Genomic DNA, 16,859 nt, shown 5'->3' on the forward strand with positions numbered 1-16,859 from the left:
AGTGTGCCCCCTCCGCAATCAAAAATGAAATCGAGCCCCGGGGGGTGGCGGTCCCCAGGGAAGGCCCCCGTCATTACATTTACAAGCCACTGGGGGTGGCAGTCCACGGGCTGCGGGGGGGCCATGTGCCCCCCCCGCAACTATTAATGCTTTGTCCCAGAGGTGGTGGTCCCCGGGGCAGTGTGGGGGGGGGGGGGATTGGGCCCCCCACACTTTTTTTGATCATGCCCCCGGGACTTAGAACCCCCGGGGGCTAATTACCAACGAAGCGCATTTCAGCCAAAATTCACACTGGGTGCGCGAATCTCGCCGATTTAAAAAAAAAAAAAAAATGCTTTATTTGGCCCTGGAGGTCCTTGTGGGGCCCCCAGAGCAGGCCTAGGGGGTCGGGGTGTTTCTACCCTGCCCCCTTTTGTGTCTTTTTCTTAGGTTTCTTGTGACTCAGTTCTACCAAGGCACAAGATGGCTGCCAACACTTCCTGGTTTGGAGTGTTGACAGCCAATTAGCATACAGCTCGTGATCGGGAGGGTACGCGGACCCTCCGAGGCCATAGATAGATATGTGATTTTACTTTTCATTTTCTCAGGAACTACTGAACGGATTTTCACCATTTAACCAAAAGGCACGAGTGTGAACAAAGTGCTACCTCTTTGCCAAATTTGGTGTAATTTCGTTCAGCAGTTCGGGCTGTAGCTTCGATTAAATGTTCCTGTGGAAAATTGCATGGGGAAAACACGTTTTGGGACCCCCCCTTTTTTCTCGGCCCCCACTAGACTAATCACCCCGAGACTTTCAGGATTGGAGCGGAGCGCCCCACCAGTTTTGAAAATTTCACGAAGATTCGTCAACTGGCGCCAAAGTTATTCCAAATAGAATGTTGCGGATTTCCTATGGATAATAGGTCCTAACTATAACTACCTACTATATATATATATATATATCTATATTCCTGCTCCTTCACAGCGGATCACTCGTATGATGGGTGCGGTCTACACAGTGATGCCCCGTGTTCAAATGCAAGCTCAAAACTCCTCTCCCATCCGGAAAAAAGTAATAGCACTCACGGGGTTAGAAGTTGCAATCTTTCTTCATTTCCAGCGCTACAAAACAAACACGTTTCGGAATGTTCCTTCTTCAATGTTTGCATTTCACACTGAGAGGCGCCATTGTAAATATTACGATAAAGAGTCATGAAAACTAAGAAGGACATTATCGCCACATTTTGGGCACCATCTTTAAGTGGTGTGTATCAATAAATATTTTGAAACGCATGTTATTTACAATATTCCATTCAGATTTCATCGTATATCGAAAATTACTCAATGTTAACTCTCAGAAAAGCTATATCTCACTGAACATCATATAGATATAACTTCTTTTGTCATACAACACCACTGAAGTGCTAATCTTGCTGTGCATCGGCTGATGGCACTCCCCAATCGGAGATTGCCCCTTGTCCCTCTACAGTTTATTAATGTTGATGGCATATCTCTATCAAGCTGTGTATCGGCTAATTCATGACAACCATCTATCCAACCATATTCCAGAAAGCAGAACCGATAAAATATAATACAATACAGTTCGTAGGCTCCTTGTAAGCAGCTACAAGACTGGAAGCACAGACAAATAAACCACATATTTTGTCAAAGGGCACCCAAGATTACAGCATCATTCTTCAGTTTCTAGTCAAACAACCCATTAGTAGACATGATCATGACATTCTATACACTCAGAGCAAAAACTAAAGACATCTAAGAAGACACAAAAAAGCTATTCTGGGAAGACTACCACTTTCAAAACTTTATGAATCAAAAAATATACCAACTGAGAGCAATAGGTATTTTAACAGTTTTTTGGATTTCCATCACTTAATAGTATTCAATAACAACCAAATCAATCGCTCGATAGTAGTTCACTCACCACTAAAACTAGTAATTGCAATTGAATGACAAGGCACAAAAGCCTGCACATTTTGAATCTTTCAATTTCTTACACCTCTAATATGCACAGAGCGGTTTAAAGCAACTCATAAGTAGGGCTCCTGGTTGTATGGTATTTCTTTTTTCAACTTTTCAGTCAGTATTTATCTACATTTATTTTTTGCTAGTGTACTTACCCTTATTTACTTTGGGTTTTGTGAAAAAAATGAAGTTGTGTATTTTCACATTTATGTAACAGATTAATATGCTTTCATGCTAGAACACCCAATAAGTTTCAATGATATTAACACCCACAGTTGAGAAATCAATGCCCGTATATGAAAACATGAACATTTTAGTATCAAAGTTTTACATATCTACTATTGTTCAAGCCTCTTTACTAAAATTACTTTCTTTTTTTAAGCCCTTATCTGTCAATCCGCACAGCTTTCGGCCAAGCAGTCACAACATTAGAATCAGACAAAAAAAGAATACAATTTACGTTTTTATCCATATGTTAAAAAATAACAGAGATAGGAAACTAAATGGTTTTCCTACTGTATTTAGCTGTAAAAATCAGTGGAAATGGTAAACTGTGAGCCTTACTCGTCAGATTGTAGTTGGTCAAACAATGGCACAGTGGAGCAAGCAACAAGTATTTGTGGCAGCTACTTGTGTTCATGTTTCCCTTCCTGGACCTACCCCATGCCAACTAAACAATCCTTGGAACTGTGGCGTGTGCTGAACGCAACTACACCACTTGATCCATAAGTATAGAATTTAAGAGGTTTGTAAAAAGGAAAGCTCAGGATTGAGTCTAGGATTGGAACCTAGTTGTGTCTCAAAGTATCAGAGAGGATGCTTACCCACTACCTTTAGAATTCGGGTCTGGGACGGGAGGAGTTACCATTCTCTAAAATATCTTCGTACCTTGTTAGAAGGACCAGCTTGGAGAAGATAAGACCAATGGGTGTTACCTCTATCTGGACCAGCAAGCTAGTCTGTTCTATGCAGAACTCTATAATCAACGGCCTCCTTAATGTGTGTTGTCAAGGATGCATTTGAACAAGTGGTGATATATATTTTTTGATTTATAAATGCATAACAAAGAGTGTGTTGTGCAAATCTCTACTCTTTTGTGCCTTTCTGCAATGTTTCAATAAGCTCAAGTGAGGTTTGGGACTCCATCAGCATTGCCAGCCTTCTCTGGCCATGCTACGCTGGCTTGGTTGATTCCTTCTTTATAAACAACAGTTCTTTACATAAAGCGGAGGAGTACGGCCTTCATTGCTTCAGCCCTTTGGGGGTTCAGGGGTTCCTTCTTCAGAGTCCTAAAGGCCAGCAGGTTCTTGTGCGCCTCCTGGAAGAGGTCTGTGCCCAGGGCTGCTTCCACCCGCTCACGCCAGGCATCCAGCTTCGGGCGGTCTTTAAAGATGTCCACACCAGCACCAATAACCTGCATTAAAAACAAGTGGACATGAATTCTGGTTCTGACCTGCAGGTTAACTCATTGTGGCCAAATTACAAGCATATGCTGAAGGAGACCAGCTTACAATCAGATGATTTAACTCCGGTTCTCCTTCTTTTAGGTTGATAAAATGAGTACCATTGGGCTAACAATAATATGGATTATTTAACCACCCAAGGACAACAGGTTGCTGTGTGCACTCTGTCATGGTGAGTTGTAAGAATTATTGCTAAAATAGCCATTACTGTATTCTATTACCCTCACTGCTGATAAGATATTGCAGTTTGGAACTGGAAAACCATGCTAGCCGTTAGAACTACCTCCCTCCACCACCTTTATTTTGCTAGACTTCCAATGCAGTCATTTTTTAATCAATTGAAAATTCTAGTTGACTAACTGTTTTAAGAAACTCTACACACTTTAGGAAGAAAACTTTATCAGGATATATCATACATTACAAAAATCATCACTTTTACGCATACAAATCCAGACATTTTTCCGATCTAGCAAAAATAAATAAATTACTTTGGAGCGAATAGGTCCAGCCTGCAATAAAACAGCAGCGGATGCCGAAATAATATCCCTAATAATGTCAACATCTCTGCCACTCAAGCAACAAACTAGGCCAGGACTTTGAAGCAGTACCACAGAAACAAAAAATATGTAAGTGGTATCTTCCTGTGAGCCACAGGATACCGCATCAATGCCAGCTACCTATTGAGCCACAAATAATTGGCGGCTTTGGAGGCAAGCAGCAATCAGATCGGAATGAGAGCCTTTTTAGAAATGGGGATTTCTAGTTGGGAAATGGTTTGCACCTTTGTCCAAGTAGGGACCCTTCTTCCTAGTCAGGATAAGGGGGATACACTACTGTAATAACCCTTGCTCACCCCCTTGGTAGCTTGGCACAAGCAGTCAGGCTTATCTCAGAGCAGTGTGTAAAGCATTTGCCCATAACCAACAGTAACACAGTGAAAAATGCTACATAAGGACAACACACAAGTTTAGAAAAATATCCAATACTTTATTCAAAACAAAACCAAAACAATAAAAATCCAATTTAGTAATTAAAAATATGCACTTTGCAAGAATAACCATAAAAAAGGAGTTCCTTGAAGGCGGCAGCTCCTTCCGGTGCTACCGCAGTGCTGAAAACAACAGAATCCAACAGTTCCGTCCGACTGCGTCGTTCATGGTGTTGGCAGACTTGTAAACTTTTCGTTGCGCCCGGTCACGTTCATGTGGGCCGGTTGCAATGTGAAGCATAGCGATGTGGTGTGCGGTACCCTCAACGCGCAGTGCAGGCAGCAGCTCCGTCACGGTCGCCCAGTGGCATCAGTGAGACCAGGGCTGCGGTGCGGAGTGAAGGTGGTGTTCGTTGCGGATCACGGTGCAGGCGACAGAGCCGGGTGTGGGGAGCTGGCTTCTGTCGGTCCGGACGGCAGTGGTGGATTAGGCAGTAGGTCGCAAGACTTCCGAGCTGTACCACAAAGTCACGGTTCAGTCATGGGTGTCAAAGTCAGCGGTCGTCATCTGTGAGACCAGGGTCGCGGTGCAAGATGCGGCTGGGCCCTCTGCGGTGCCTTCAGGACACGGAACCAGCGGCGGAGTAGGTTGCTTTCCTCCCTCTGTGGCAACTGAAACCACGGTTCCAGACGAGGTATCCAGAGGTCGGTGAAGTCTTTGCAGTCCTTGAAACTTCAGAACAGGAGGTAAGCTCTACTTCAAGCCCTTAGAAATACTCCGCAACCAGTTGAGAAAGTTCAGTCCAGTCCTTTCACTGCCCAAGGCAGAAGCAGCAACTGCAGGCCAACCCTGCAAAGGAACACCACAGCAAAGGGGCAGTACTCCTCCTGGCAGCTCTTCCAGCTCTTCTTGGCAGGTTCCTTGATTCCAGCAAGTTCTAACTGATGGGGCTAAGGGTGGGGGATTTTAATTCCAATGACAAGCGGAGTGCTTAAGAGAGAACATGTTTGTCCCAACAAAACCACAGCAAAGATAACTAAAATCATTTTTGATGGGTCATTTATAGACTTGGGGGCTCATAGAGACAGAACGTCACGATGAATATCCTATGTTATAGAGATGAATATGCATGTTCCCTGTAAAGGCGAGGCACGTATTTTTAGAATGCGGGAAGTTTGCATGAGAGCCATCAGGTCTCCGAGCATCTTAATTAAACTGAATGCAAGGGTACGTTTTCTCCTTAAATAAACATGGTAAAATACTAGTTTTAGCTTCTTTTCTCCCATGAAAAATAACTGTAGATAAATATCGATACAATTAACAGAAATAAATATGGATAAAGACTTAACTGTTTAAAAAAAATAAGTACCTTAGAAATGAGAGCTGCCTATCGACTTGCTTCTGCATGCTGGTCTCCATTTCCCATTTGTGTCTTTTCATGTAACAAAAGGTGCCTCTAATGTGGAGCCCTCGCTCTGTGTTTTCACACAGATCTGCCCACGTTCACACTTGTGCCTGGCCAGTAACAGAGATGAGGGTGTGCACTACACCTGGATAGAGTTGTTCAAACGCTTAAACCCTCCATTCTTTTGGCTCTGGTGACCTCATTACATTTAATCTTACCTATTCTCTTAACTCTATGAACAGGTAACCTGCTGGTTTGAATCAGCCAACCCCTATATCATGTTCCCACTAGAGAATGAGTGTAGTTTGTTGTTACAAAACAGGTGCCAAAATCCAAACAATACAAGGATTGCCTCTATCAATAAGTGCTGATTAAATAGCATTCAACTACGGTGTCACACACAGCAGGGGCGACTGTTCTTTATGGGCAAAAGGGGCATTGCCCTGCACCCCTCCGGGGAAGAGGCGAGAACAGGGAAGTTAAACACAGAGCAGCTGAATCAGCGGTGTGCTGAATCTCCTGGGTGAACTCTAGTGAACTTTGCAGATGTCCAACTGCACAAGCGCCAGCCAGGTGAGGTTTTCTTCGCCCTGCAGACACAAGCTATAACAATGACATCACATGAGAGGGAGAGTGCTGAATTAGAAAGCCATGGATCCGGTTGCTTTGGGGGCGCATGAACAGTGGCCCCTGGGAGGAGTCACAAAACTCGATGCACTCCAAGGCTGGGGGTGGGGCAGGCCGATGAGGACAAGGATGGAATGGGTGGGGTTGATTATCACAGAGGGGCAGGCATTAGGTGGAGTGCAGGGGGCTGCTCTCCTGGCAGTAACACGTGTTTAGCGCTGCATTTGATTTCATTGAAAAACACATCATGGAGCTGAGCACACCGAGAGCTCCTTATCTCAACCGTTGAGGCCCAAGAGAAGGAAGAAACCAACTTTGGGCAACAACTGCACTAGTGGACTAACAGGTAAGTGTGTAGATAAGCTTCTGCATCACCCCCACCCCCACCTCACCCCCCTCCCTGCTTTAGCAGCTACAGATGGAGTGGAGTTCTTGATGGGTCTGTTCTGACTGCAGCTTGTCAGACAAAGGCTTATAATAGACTTGGGAGGGTGAGTGGATGGAAGAGTGAAAGGGTGGATGGATGGATTTATAGGTGAAAGGGTGGATGGATGGAGTGAAAGGATGGATGAGTGGATGTGTAAAAGGGGTGGATGAATGGATGAGTGAAAGGATGTATGTAAAGATGGATGAGTAAAAACAAGGATAGATGAGGTAAAGGCAGGGTAGATGATGTCTGGATGAAAGGATGGCTGAGTGAAAAGGTAAATTGATGGATGAATAGATGGATGGATGAGTGAAAGCATGGATGGCTGAGTGAAAGGGTAAATGGAGGGATGTATGAGTGGATGGATGGATAGGACGCAGACGGATGGCTGAGTGAAAGGGTGGCTAGATGGATGAGCCAAAGGGAGGATGATGATGGAGTGAAAGGATGACAGATGGAGCGAAAGGGTGGATGGATAAGCGAAAAGATTGAAAGATGATTGGAGGGATGTATGAGTGGATGGATGGATGGATAGGACGCAGACGGATGGCTGTGTGAAAGGGTGGCTAGATGGATGAGCCAAAGGGAGGATGATGGATGGAGTGAAAGGATGACAGATGGAGCGAAAGGGTGGATGGATAAGTGAAAAGATTGAAAGATGATTGAAAGGATGAATGAATGGATGGTTGGATGAAAGGGGTGGTTAAGTTAAAGGATGGAGGATTGAGTGGATGGATTAGTTTAATTGATGGATGTCCCTGGACCAGTGGTGGCTCTTCTTTATGGGCTCCCCAGCTACACTACAACCTCCTTGTTGTCTGGTCTATTTTTATTGCATCAAGAGGTAATAATTATTCACTTTTGGTACAGTAAAAATAAAGTGCAGACCCACTTCAGGTTCAGCAACAAACTGAGGCAGCTAGTGACATTGCTTGATTGCTGACCAGGAGCGACTGGTGTACATGGGCAAAAGGGGCGTTGCCCTGCCACCCTCGGAAAAGAAGCAAGAACAGGGAAAATAAACAGAGCAGCTAAAAATAAATTACTGCTCTGAGGCAGTGTGCTGAATCTCCTGGGTGAACTATAGTGAACTTTGCAGATGTCCTACTGTAAAGGGAGTGCTGTATTAGAATGCCATGGATTCTTTTGGGGCGCATGAACAGTGGCCCTAGGAAAAGGTACACATTAGTGGGTGGGGCAGGCCGATGAGGAGAAGGAGGGAGTGAGTGGCAACAATTTGTTGATTATCACAGAGGGGAAGACTGTAGGTGGAGTGCAGGGGGCTTCTCTCCCGACAGGAACACGTGTTTAGTACAGAATTTGGTTTCATTTTGGAAAAAAGCATTATGGAGCGGAGCACACAGAGTACTCCTTCTCGCCAGCTGCTGACAACTGCACTAGTGGACTAAGAGGTAAGTGTGTCTCAGGGGCATCGTCACCCGCCCCGCCCGCCGTCCACACCCATCCACCCACCCACCCCCTCCCTGCTTTAGCAGCGATAGAGATAGTAGGGTTCTTGATGGGCTTCTTCTGTCTGCAGTTCGCAGACAAAGGCTCAAAATGAACTTGGAAGGGTGAATGAGTGGAAGGAAGGATAGATGAATGGAATGGTAGATAGATGCAGAACAAATGACAAAGGATGAATCGAAGGGAGAGAGGGTGGATGGATGGATCGATGGTTCGTGAAAGGGTGAATGGCTGGAGGAGGGAAAGGATGGATTGATGGAAGATGAGGGAAAGGGTGGATCAATGGATGAGGAGAAAAAAGATGGATCAATGAAAGAATGGGTGAAAGGATGGATGAGTGGAAGTGTGAAAGGGTGGATGAGTGGATGGACAGATGAGTGAAAATATGCATGGATGAGCGAAATGATGTATGAGTGAAAGGATGTATTTAAAGATGGATGAGTAAATCAATGGATGGATATGGGAAAAGCAAGGTAGATATATGTCTGGATTGAAGGATGGATAAGTGACAGGCTGAATTGATGGATGAGTGAGTGAAAGGAGGGATGGCTGAGTGAGAAAAAAATGGTGGAATGTATAAATGAATAGATGGATGGGATGAAGGGTGGATGGATGTAAGGATGGATGGCTCAATGAAAGGGTAGATAGATGGATGAGCCAAAGAGAGGGTGATGGATGGATGGAGTGAAAGGATGATAGAAAGGGTGGATGGGTATGCAAAAGGATAGATGGATAACTGAAAGGATGGATGAATGGATGCATGAATGGGGTGGATAAGTGAAAGGATGGAGAATTGAGTGGTTGGATTGGTGTCCCTGGACCAGTGGTGGCTCTCCTTTATGGGCTCCACAGCTACACTACACCCTCCTTGTTTTACAGTCCATTTTTACTGTATCAAGAGTGAATCATTATTCACTCTTGGTAAATAAATATAAAATGCAGGTCCAGCAACAAACTGAGGCAGCTAGCGACATTGTTTGATTGCTGACAGATGCATGAAGGTGCCTGCGCCATTTCAACACTATCAGCATGTCTGTGTGACTATGTGTGCGAGTTAAAGAGTCAGTGAAGGAGTAAGAGTGAATGAGAATGAGTGACAGTAAGGATGAGTATGTGTGATAATGAATATGAGTGAGGGAGGAGAATGAGTAACTGAGTGTTACTGTGTGTGGGGCAGAGTAAGACTGATTAATTCAGAATGAGTGGGACTGCGTAAGACAGAGTGGGTCACGAAGAATGAGTGATACTTTGTGAATTAGTGAGACAAAGTGAGACTAAGTGCGTCAAAGTGAGACAGTAAACTTACGGGGCTATATACAAGAGCCCTATGCCGCCGGAGACTCACTTTTTTAGACGCGCTGGTGGCGTAGGCCTCTCAACCACATCTATGAGGCGGCACAAAGAAACCCAGTGTTGATTTGCATGGCCTCAGATATGGAGTAAGACCAACACAAATGAACCTTTGTGTGTACAGTGAACAGTCTGTTTTGAGTGACTTTTAGGTGCTCCCGCAATTTGTACTTGAGGAAACTGAAACAAAGTTCAGGGAAAATGCTTTCCACAGACACACCGATTGTCCACGTTGCAAAGAAAGTAGGGATATGAGCCAAGTCGGAGGACGGCTGTGGGGCAACAAGAGAGAGTGTCTCTTTGGAGTAAGTGTGACGACAAGAGCACCTTCCCCCGCCGTTCCGGGTTCAGAATTTAAACTGTAAACTCTTATGTATAAATCCTCTTGGAAATCTCATTGTAGAGGAACGCCGGGGTAATACCCTGAGTACTAAGGTAATATATACCCAAACAGTGGGTTAGACCAGACAAGGGACCTATACCCTGACGAATGCCAGAGTGACCCAGATGGGCACAGAGAATACTGGCAGAAACATGTTGGTTTTAGCAGTGGGGATTACGGGGTCGTTACCTGCCCTTGATACCCCATGTCATTTATTTTAACCCTGCCCGAGGTTAACAGGAATAAAATTGAGGGTGAACCTCGAGACAGTTTTATACTTTCTTTCCTCTGCACTTTTCTTTGGTCCCTTTCTTTAGGAGACTACTCGTTTCAGTACTGTCAGAACTTCATTGCTGTGTTGATTCTGTCTATTTGTCATTTATACTGTACCCTCACCACTCGACTTCATCATAAATCACCTCTCTTTCCTCTCTAAAAGATTTGCGCTCCACCCAAGGTGTTGGTCTGCACCTGGGTGTATGATGCGGCCCTATGATGAAGCATGACACTCTCGGGTGTGTGAGGGCAGTATTAAAATCTCTATAGATTTTCCCACCTACTATGGCTAGTACTTTGCTTTATTCTCTATGATTGCTTCTCTGTCATGTGTGATTAAAAGTTTTCTGAGGGAGTCAGAGATAGCCTCGCCCCCTTTCTTTCCCTCGTCTCTCCTACGTTGTGTTTTGATATGAGCCAAGGTGTCCAGTTACGCCATCTGCAGCACAGTCAAGGGGCAGAATTTATTTGTTCAGTGTCAATGGTCGAAGTATAATAAAACAAGCATTTGCAATACAATCAGTCTCACCTTTGGGACATCTCGGGGACTGGGGACTTCAATAGTGAACTTACCGTACCTATGTCATAAATGATTTTAGGAAAAAAAACTCTTCCTGTTTCTCTTTGAGATACGTATTTTATTTTATGCTATTTTCATCCCCTCTTGTTATACTATGTCAACTGTGAATCGTTCTATGAATGCTATGTGTTGTAGAGCGCTCTGATACCCTCGTGTCTAGCCAGCGCTATATAAAAGTAAACCCAAATAAATAAATAAAGCAGTGCAAAGCACTGCCTGCCTTACTCTGTATCAAGGAGGAGTTCCATGGATTTTGATGCTGCCCCAGATTTACAAAGTTATGTAAACCTGGGGTAACACCTAAACTGTACGCCTCTCCAGGGCAGGCGTAACAAGGAGAAATTTTTTCATTTCTCCCAATTTTTTCCTCTTTCCATGTGTGAAGCATTATGCAGCACACGTAGAACGAGGACAAAGCCTCCATGGATTGTTTTTGTGCAGGAAGGTCTCTCTTCGCCATCTAGTGTTGGGTCTGTATCTTTGTACTCTGTTTTTCTTCGAAGAAGTCTTTCCAATCACAAGGTAGGTGACTCCTCCTTTCGGTGATAGTGTGCATGGGCATCAACTCCATTGTTAGATTGTATTCCCGTAGAGGGTGATAATGGAGTTAGTAAGAGTAGTAAAAGAAGATGTCCATGAATGTATGCATCTAAGTAAGATGTTACTGCAACAGGTAGAAGTACCCAGGGAGGCGGGTGGGCACATGTGACTCTACAGCCCTACATGCCAAGAACAGATGCATACTGGGTAAGTAGCATTTTCTGTTCGAGGTATATGAGCTGTAGATCATATGCTGTGCATAGACCACATAGCCGTTCTCTCCGAAAGCGGTGGCTAACCTGTATCTGTTGCAGTGGTTTGAAATAGTGTACGTAAATCTGCCTGGCCCACTCTAGCTTGTTGTCTTGCTAACACATCTACACAATAGTGTTTTGTGAATGTGTGAGATGTAGACCATGTTGCAGCTTCGCATAGGTCATCTATGGGTATATTTCCTAAGAATGCCATAGAAGCCCCAAGTTTCCGTGCTCTAGGGGGAACTGCTAACGTTCGTTTTGCTTTTGCATAGCATATTTGAATGCACTTGGCTATCCACCTTGGCATACCCGATTTTGATATGGGATTGCCTTTGTGTGGTGAAGCAAAAGCGACAAAAAGTTGATTTGTGTTACGGAAAGGTTTTGTCCTTCCTATGTAATAAAGCAATGCTCTCTTCACATCTAATGTGTGTAGGCACTGAATCTGGTTGAGGGAAGAACACGGGTAACTCAACAGATTGATATGAAAAGCAGAAATTACTTTAGGAAGGAATTTAGGATTAGTCCAAAGAACCACTTTATTTTGGTGCATTTGTAAAAAGGGTTCTTCTATAGTTAATACCTGAAGCTCACCCACTCTTCTGAGTGATGCGATAGCCACGAGGAAAGCAGTTTTCCATGTGAGAAATTGCAGTTCACATTTTTGCAATGGCTTAAATGGTGGACCCATTAGTCTGGTGAGAACAATGTTGAGATTCCATACTGGAGCAGGTGGACATCTTGGGGGAATGACTCTTTTGAGTCCCTCCATAAAGGCTTTGATAACAGGCAATCTAAAAAGAGATAGATGTTGTCTATTCTGGAGGTATGCTGATATTGCAGCCAGATGTAAGCGTATGGAAGTGTACGCTAAATTGGACCCTTGTAGATGTAACAAAGAACATATAATGTTTTGTACAGAAGCATCAAGTGGGTTGATGTGGTTGTTACAGTATATTACAAACCGCTTACACTTTGTTGCGTAGCAGGCTCTTGTAGAAGCCTCTTTGATAATATTCATGCAGTCTGGTGGTAGAATAAGATAGCCAAACTCTAAGACTTCAGGAGCCAGATTGAGTTGACTGGGGTCTTATGTCTCCATGGCTCCTTGTCAGAAGATTGGGTGTAAGAAGTAGTTTTTGGTGAGGAAGTACTGAGAGTTCCAATAGGGTGGTGAATCAAGGTTGCCGAGCCCATGTGGGAGCAACTAGGATTAGTGTCGGAGACGCTTGTTTGAGTTTCTGAACCACTTATGGAATGAGTGGAAGAGGCGGAAGAGCACAGGCAAATATCCCTGACCAATTCATCTATAGTGCATTGCCTTTAGACAATGGGTGTGGATACCTGGATGCGAAGTTTGGGCATTTTGCGTTTTGGGATGTGGCGAACAGGTCTATGTGAGAGACTCCCTAATGTTGAAAGTATGGAGTTCTCATTTGTGTATTTGCTGTCTCAGCCTGCTGAGGAGATCTGCAATCTGGTTGTTGACTCCTGGGAGATGTTACGCTAGGAGATAAAGTTTGTGCTGAAAGGCCCACCTCCAGATGTCTTGGGCCAAGTGGGACAGTTGGAGAGTGTGTGCCCCCCTGTTTTTGTATGTAATACATGGCTGTCATGTTGTCTGTACGAATTAGGACAGCTTTGCCCTCTAGGTGAGTTTGAAACACCTTGAGTGCTAGGAATATTGCAAGCAGATCTAGGTAATTAATGTGGAGCAACTTCTTTTGTAGGCTCCACAAGCTTTGCACTTTGTGCTGTTGTAGATGAGCTCCCCAGCTAGTGAGGAACGGGTCCGCTGTCAGTACTATCGGTGGAACTGGGTCTATGAACGGCCATCCTTTTGATAAATTTTGTGTGCTCCACCACCGCAGAGAGCTATGAGTACGGACGCTTACCAACACTAGATCGGTTAATAGACCTTGAGACTGGTTCCACTGACTGGCTAAGCATTCCTTAAGTGGACGCATGTGCAGTCTGGCATGGGGAACGATCATGATGACATCATTCCCAGTAGCTGCATGTAAGTTCAAGCTGGAATCCAATGGTTGGGTTGAAAGCGGAGAACTAAAGCCTGAACATTCTGGCTGAGCTGGGAAAAGCAAGAGTTTTTTTGTATCTATTGTGGCTCCTAGGTAGTCCTTTGTATTGTTGGTTGGAGATGTGATTTTGGCACATTGATTGTGAACCCTAGTTGATGCAGTAGCCGAATTGTCTTGACAGTGTGCTGCAGACATTGTTTGGTACGTGTTGGCTTAGATGAGCCAATCGTCTAAGTATGAGAAGACCTGGATGCTTTGACTACTTAGGCGATGTAATGAATGTGCCATTTATGTGGATAAATAGCCTGATAATGACCATCGCCCATCACCATCTCAGCCTTATTTAGCATATTATAAAATAATATAGTGATGTGTAGGCCTGCCTAGTAAGAATAAGATACGAAGTAGGGCTTGATTATTTCTCTTTCAGATTCTGACTTAATCTTGCTTAACGGCAGTGCTTGCTATTGGCTTTGGCCTGATCTTCATCTTGCATACTAATTTTGCTCTTTTGCATGAATAGAGGCTTATGCTTGAGTGACTTCATTTTCTGAGCGGTCGCCATTTTCTGAGCTTCACTAGGTGAGAAGGGCATGTTTTGCTTTCCTCCTGTTTTTCACATTTTACTGACTAGAGAGAACTGGTTCTTGTCAGAGGTATGTGCTCGCTCTGCTCGGAAGCCATACCAGACGCCTGGCCAGCTGAAGCTGTGGCCTTGGTGCAGAGTGGTACGGACTCTGATGGGAAAAGGGGGCGAGGCTCACTAGGAGCTTCGTCTTACGTCTCCACTTGTACTAAAGGAGGTGTCTGGGATTTGGCCAGTGGAAGTTCATCACAGGGCAGACGTGCAGCTGTGGCGGTGGGACGTATAGTGTCACTACTATCTCCTGTTTCAGCCGAAGAACCAGACTCCCTTTTGGCGAAGTGGAAACGGGATGGACAGACAGTTGGTGAGGTGTTCCACTAAATTCTAGTTTTCCTACTGTTCTTGCTTACTATAACTTTATTTCAAGGTTCCATACATTTATATACATGTATATATTTCTACATATATGTTTGCCTGGATTGTGTTTCAATCATACTATTGATATGTTAGAGTCTGCTATGATCGGTACATTTGGCTTACCGTGTGGTGCTATTTACTAATAAATATATCCCAGATATACCAATTCGTCTTTTCCTTGTGGCAGGAGGTGTGGACTCTTCTTGGCCAAGTATTCTGTTGTAGAAGGATGGGTGAATTCCCTTCTAGCAGGTAATTGGGTTATAGGAAGTTGTTCTACTCCTGGCAAGTGATGTGCAAAGTACATCTCGCTCTAGAGAAGTGTTGTGTGTGTTACCTTGGTCTAGAGGAGACTCATGTGATATTGTTTTCGTGCTTTGCCTTTGGAGGTGTGTTGAAAGTTTGCCCACCTTAGGAAGTGCTGTGTATATGTTATATTCCATAAGTTTGGAACTGATATTCTCTCCCTGGGAAAGTGACGGTACATACCTTGGTCCAGGGGCGATCTGAGACCTTTCATTACAGGCGAGCAGCTACTATCGCCAGACACTTTTTGAAGACTCTGGGGCGGTGGTGACATCGAATGGGAGTACCCTGAACTGATAGTGTTGACCAGCTACCACAAACCTGAGGAATTTGCGATGAGCAGGGTGAACTGGTATATGAAAGTAGGCGTCTTTTAGATCTAGAGTAGATAGAGAGTCACCTTTCTGTAGTATAGGAAGTACCTGTTGAAGTGTCACCATGTGGAAATGGTCTGACTGAATCTCTGAGATCTAAAATTGGTCTGAGAGAACCGTTTTTTCCAGGAATCAGGAAATAAAAGGAGTATACGCCCGACCCGTGATGTTGGGGCAGCACAGGCTCTGTAGCCCCTTTCAGAAGTAGAGACTGAACCTCCTATTTGAGGAGGTATAGATGGTCTCGTGATCGTTTGTGGGGCTTTAGTGGAATATTTGGCGGTGTGTTGAAAAATTCCAGGCAGTAACTAGAACGAATAATTTGGAGTACCAAATTGTCTGTTATTGATTGCCAGATTAATAGAAAATCTGACAGTCTTCCCCCGACAGGTGTTGAGGGGCCGGGGGAAAGTGAAGGCAAGCCACTGCTTTGTGTTGGCGGGGGAGTTGCATATGTTTGAACCCCGTCCCCTGCCCTTACCGTTGTTATCCCTGTAACCTCCCCTGAAATAACCCTTAGATGGAGAGGGTTGGCTATTGCCCTTATAGGTGGAGGTGGCTTCTGATGAGGTATTTTTGGAACCTCCTTGGTAAAAAGAGCATCGAAAGGAAGCACGACCCTGTGTAGACTGAAGGGCTCCCAAAGATTTGGCTACCCCAGTATCTTTCTTCATTTTCTCAAGTGAAGAATCTACCGCTGCGCCAAATAGATGTTCCTTATCAAATGAGGTCTTTTAAATGGAGGTTTGGACCTCCGGTTTAAAACCAGATACACAGAGCCATGCATGCCTTAAGAGCACACCAGTGTTTATTGCTGCAGCAGCAGTGTCAGTAGCATCTAGAGAACATCTTATTTGATTGTTGAAAATAAGTTGCCCTTCATGAACCAGATCTTGTGCTTTTGATGTGTGTTCCGGGGGTAAATATTGGATCAGTTGCTCCATTTCATCCCAGTGCGCACTGTTGTATGGCGCTAAAAGTGTTGGCGACACGCCAGAAATTGGCTGCTTGAGAAGCTACCTTTTTCCCTGAAGCATCAATACGTTTTGATTCCTTATCAGGAGGTGGAGCCTCTCCTGTTGTCTGCGAGTTGGCTCTTTTTCTTGCATTGTACACAACCAGGGAGTCTAGTGGCAATTGTCCCCTTATATATACTGGGTCTGATGGTGCTTGTCCACTAGTGGTAAGAATACAAGCCCTGGCTGGGCTGGAGCGGAAAGCCTGGCATGCGTCGCAGTCTTGTTCTCTGTGTTTGGAGGACAAACGCGGTTTTCCGTGACACCAGGGCAGAAATTAAAGGGAGTTTGTTCCATCGACTGTAGGTCGACCCGACGCGGCCTTCCACAAACTTTCCAATCGAAAGCTTACTTTAAGTAATTACGATACATGATAGAAAGGGAGACGCGATCGAAAACAATATAGTTGAGGCTAAGTATCTTGCGCTCCGAGGAAAACCCCAAAGGAACGGTGTC

The 16,859-nt window shown here is 44.5% G+C and overlaps 1 protein-coding gene across 1 annotated transcript in view; it reads right to left on the minus strand.

Moving 5' to 3' along the window:
- Positions 1-1,069: 1,069 nt before the first annotated feature.
- LOC146783432 (glutathione S-transferase theta-1-like) overlaps positions 1,070-16,859 on the minus strand; it is a 108,665-nt gene continuing 92,875 nt past the window's right edge. Inside the window, exon 5 of the mRNA XM_085634341.1 lies at positions 1,070-3,376. Coding sequence (XP_085490467.1) covers positions 3,179-3,376 — 198 coding nt within the window. The 3' untranslated portion in view covers positions 1,070-3,178. The remainder of the gene's footprint in view (positions 3,377-16,859) is intronic.

This window comes from Triturus cristatus, chromosome 11, assembly GCF_964204655.1.
Source record: "Triturus cristatus chromosome 11, aTriCri1.1, whole genome shotgun sequence".
Taxonomy (NCBI): Eukaryota; Metazoa; Chordata; class Amphibia; order Caudata; family Salamandridae; genus Triturus; species Triturus cristatus.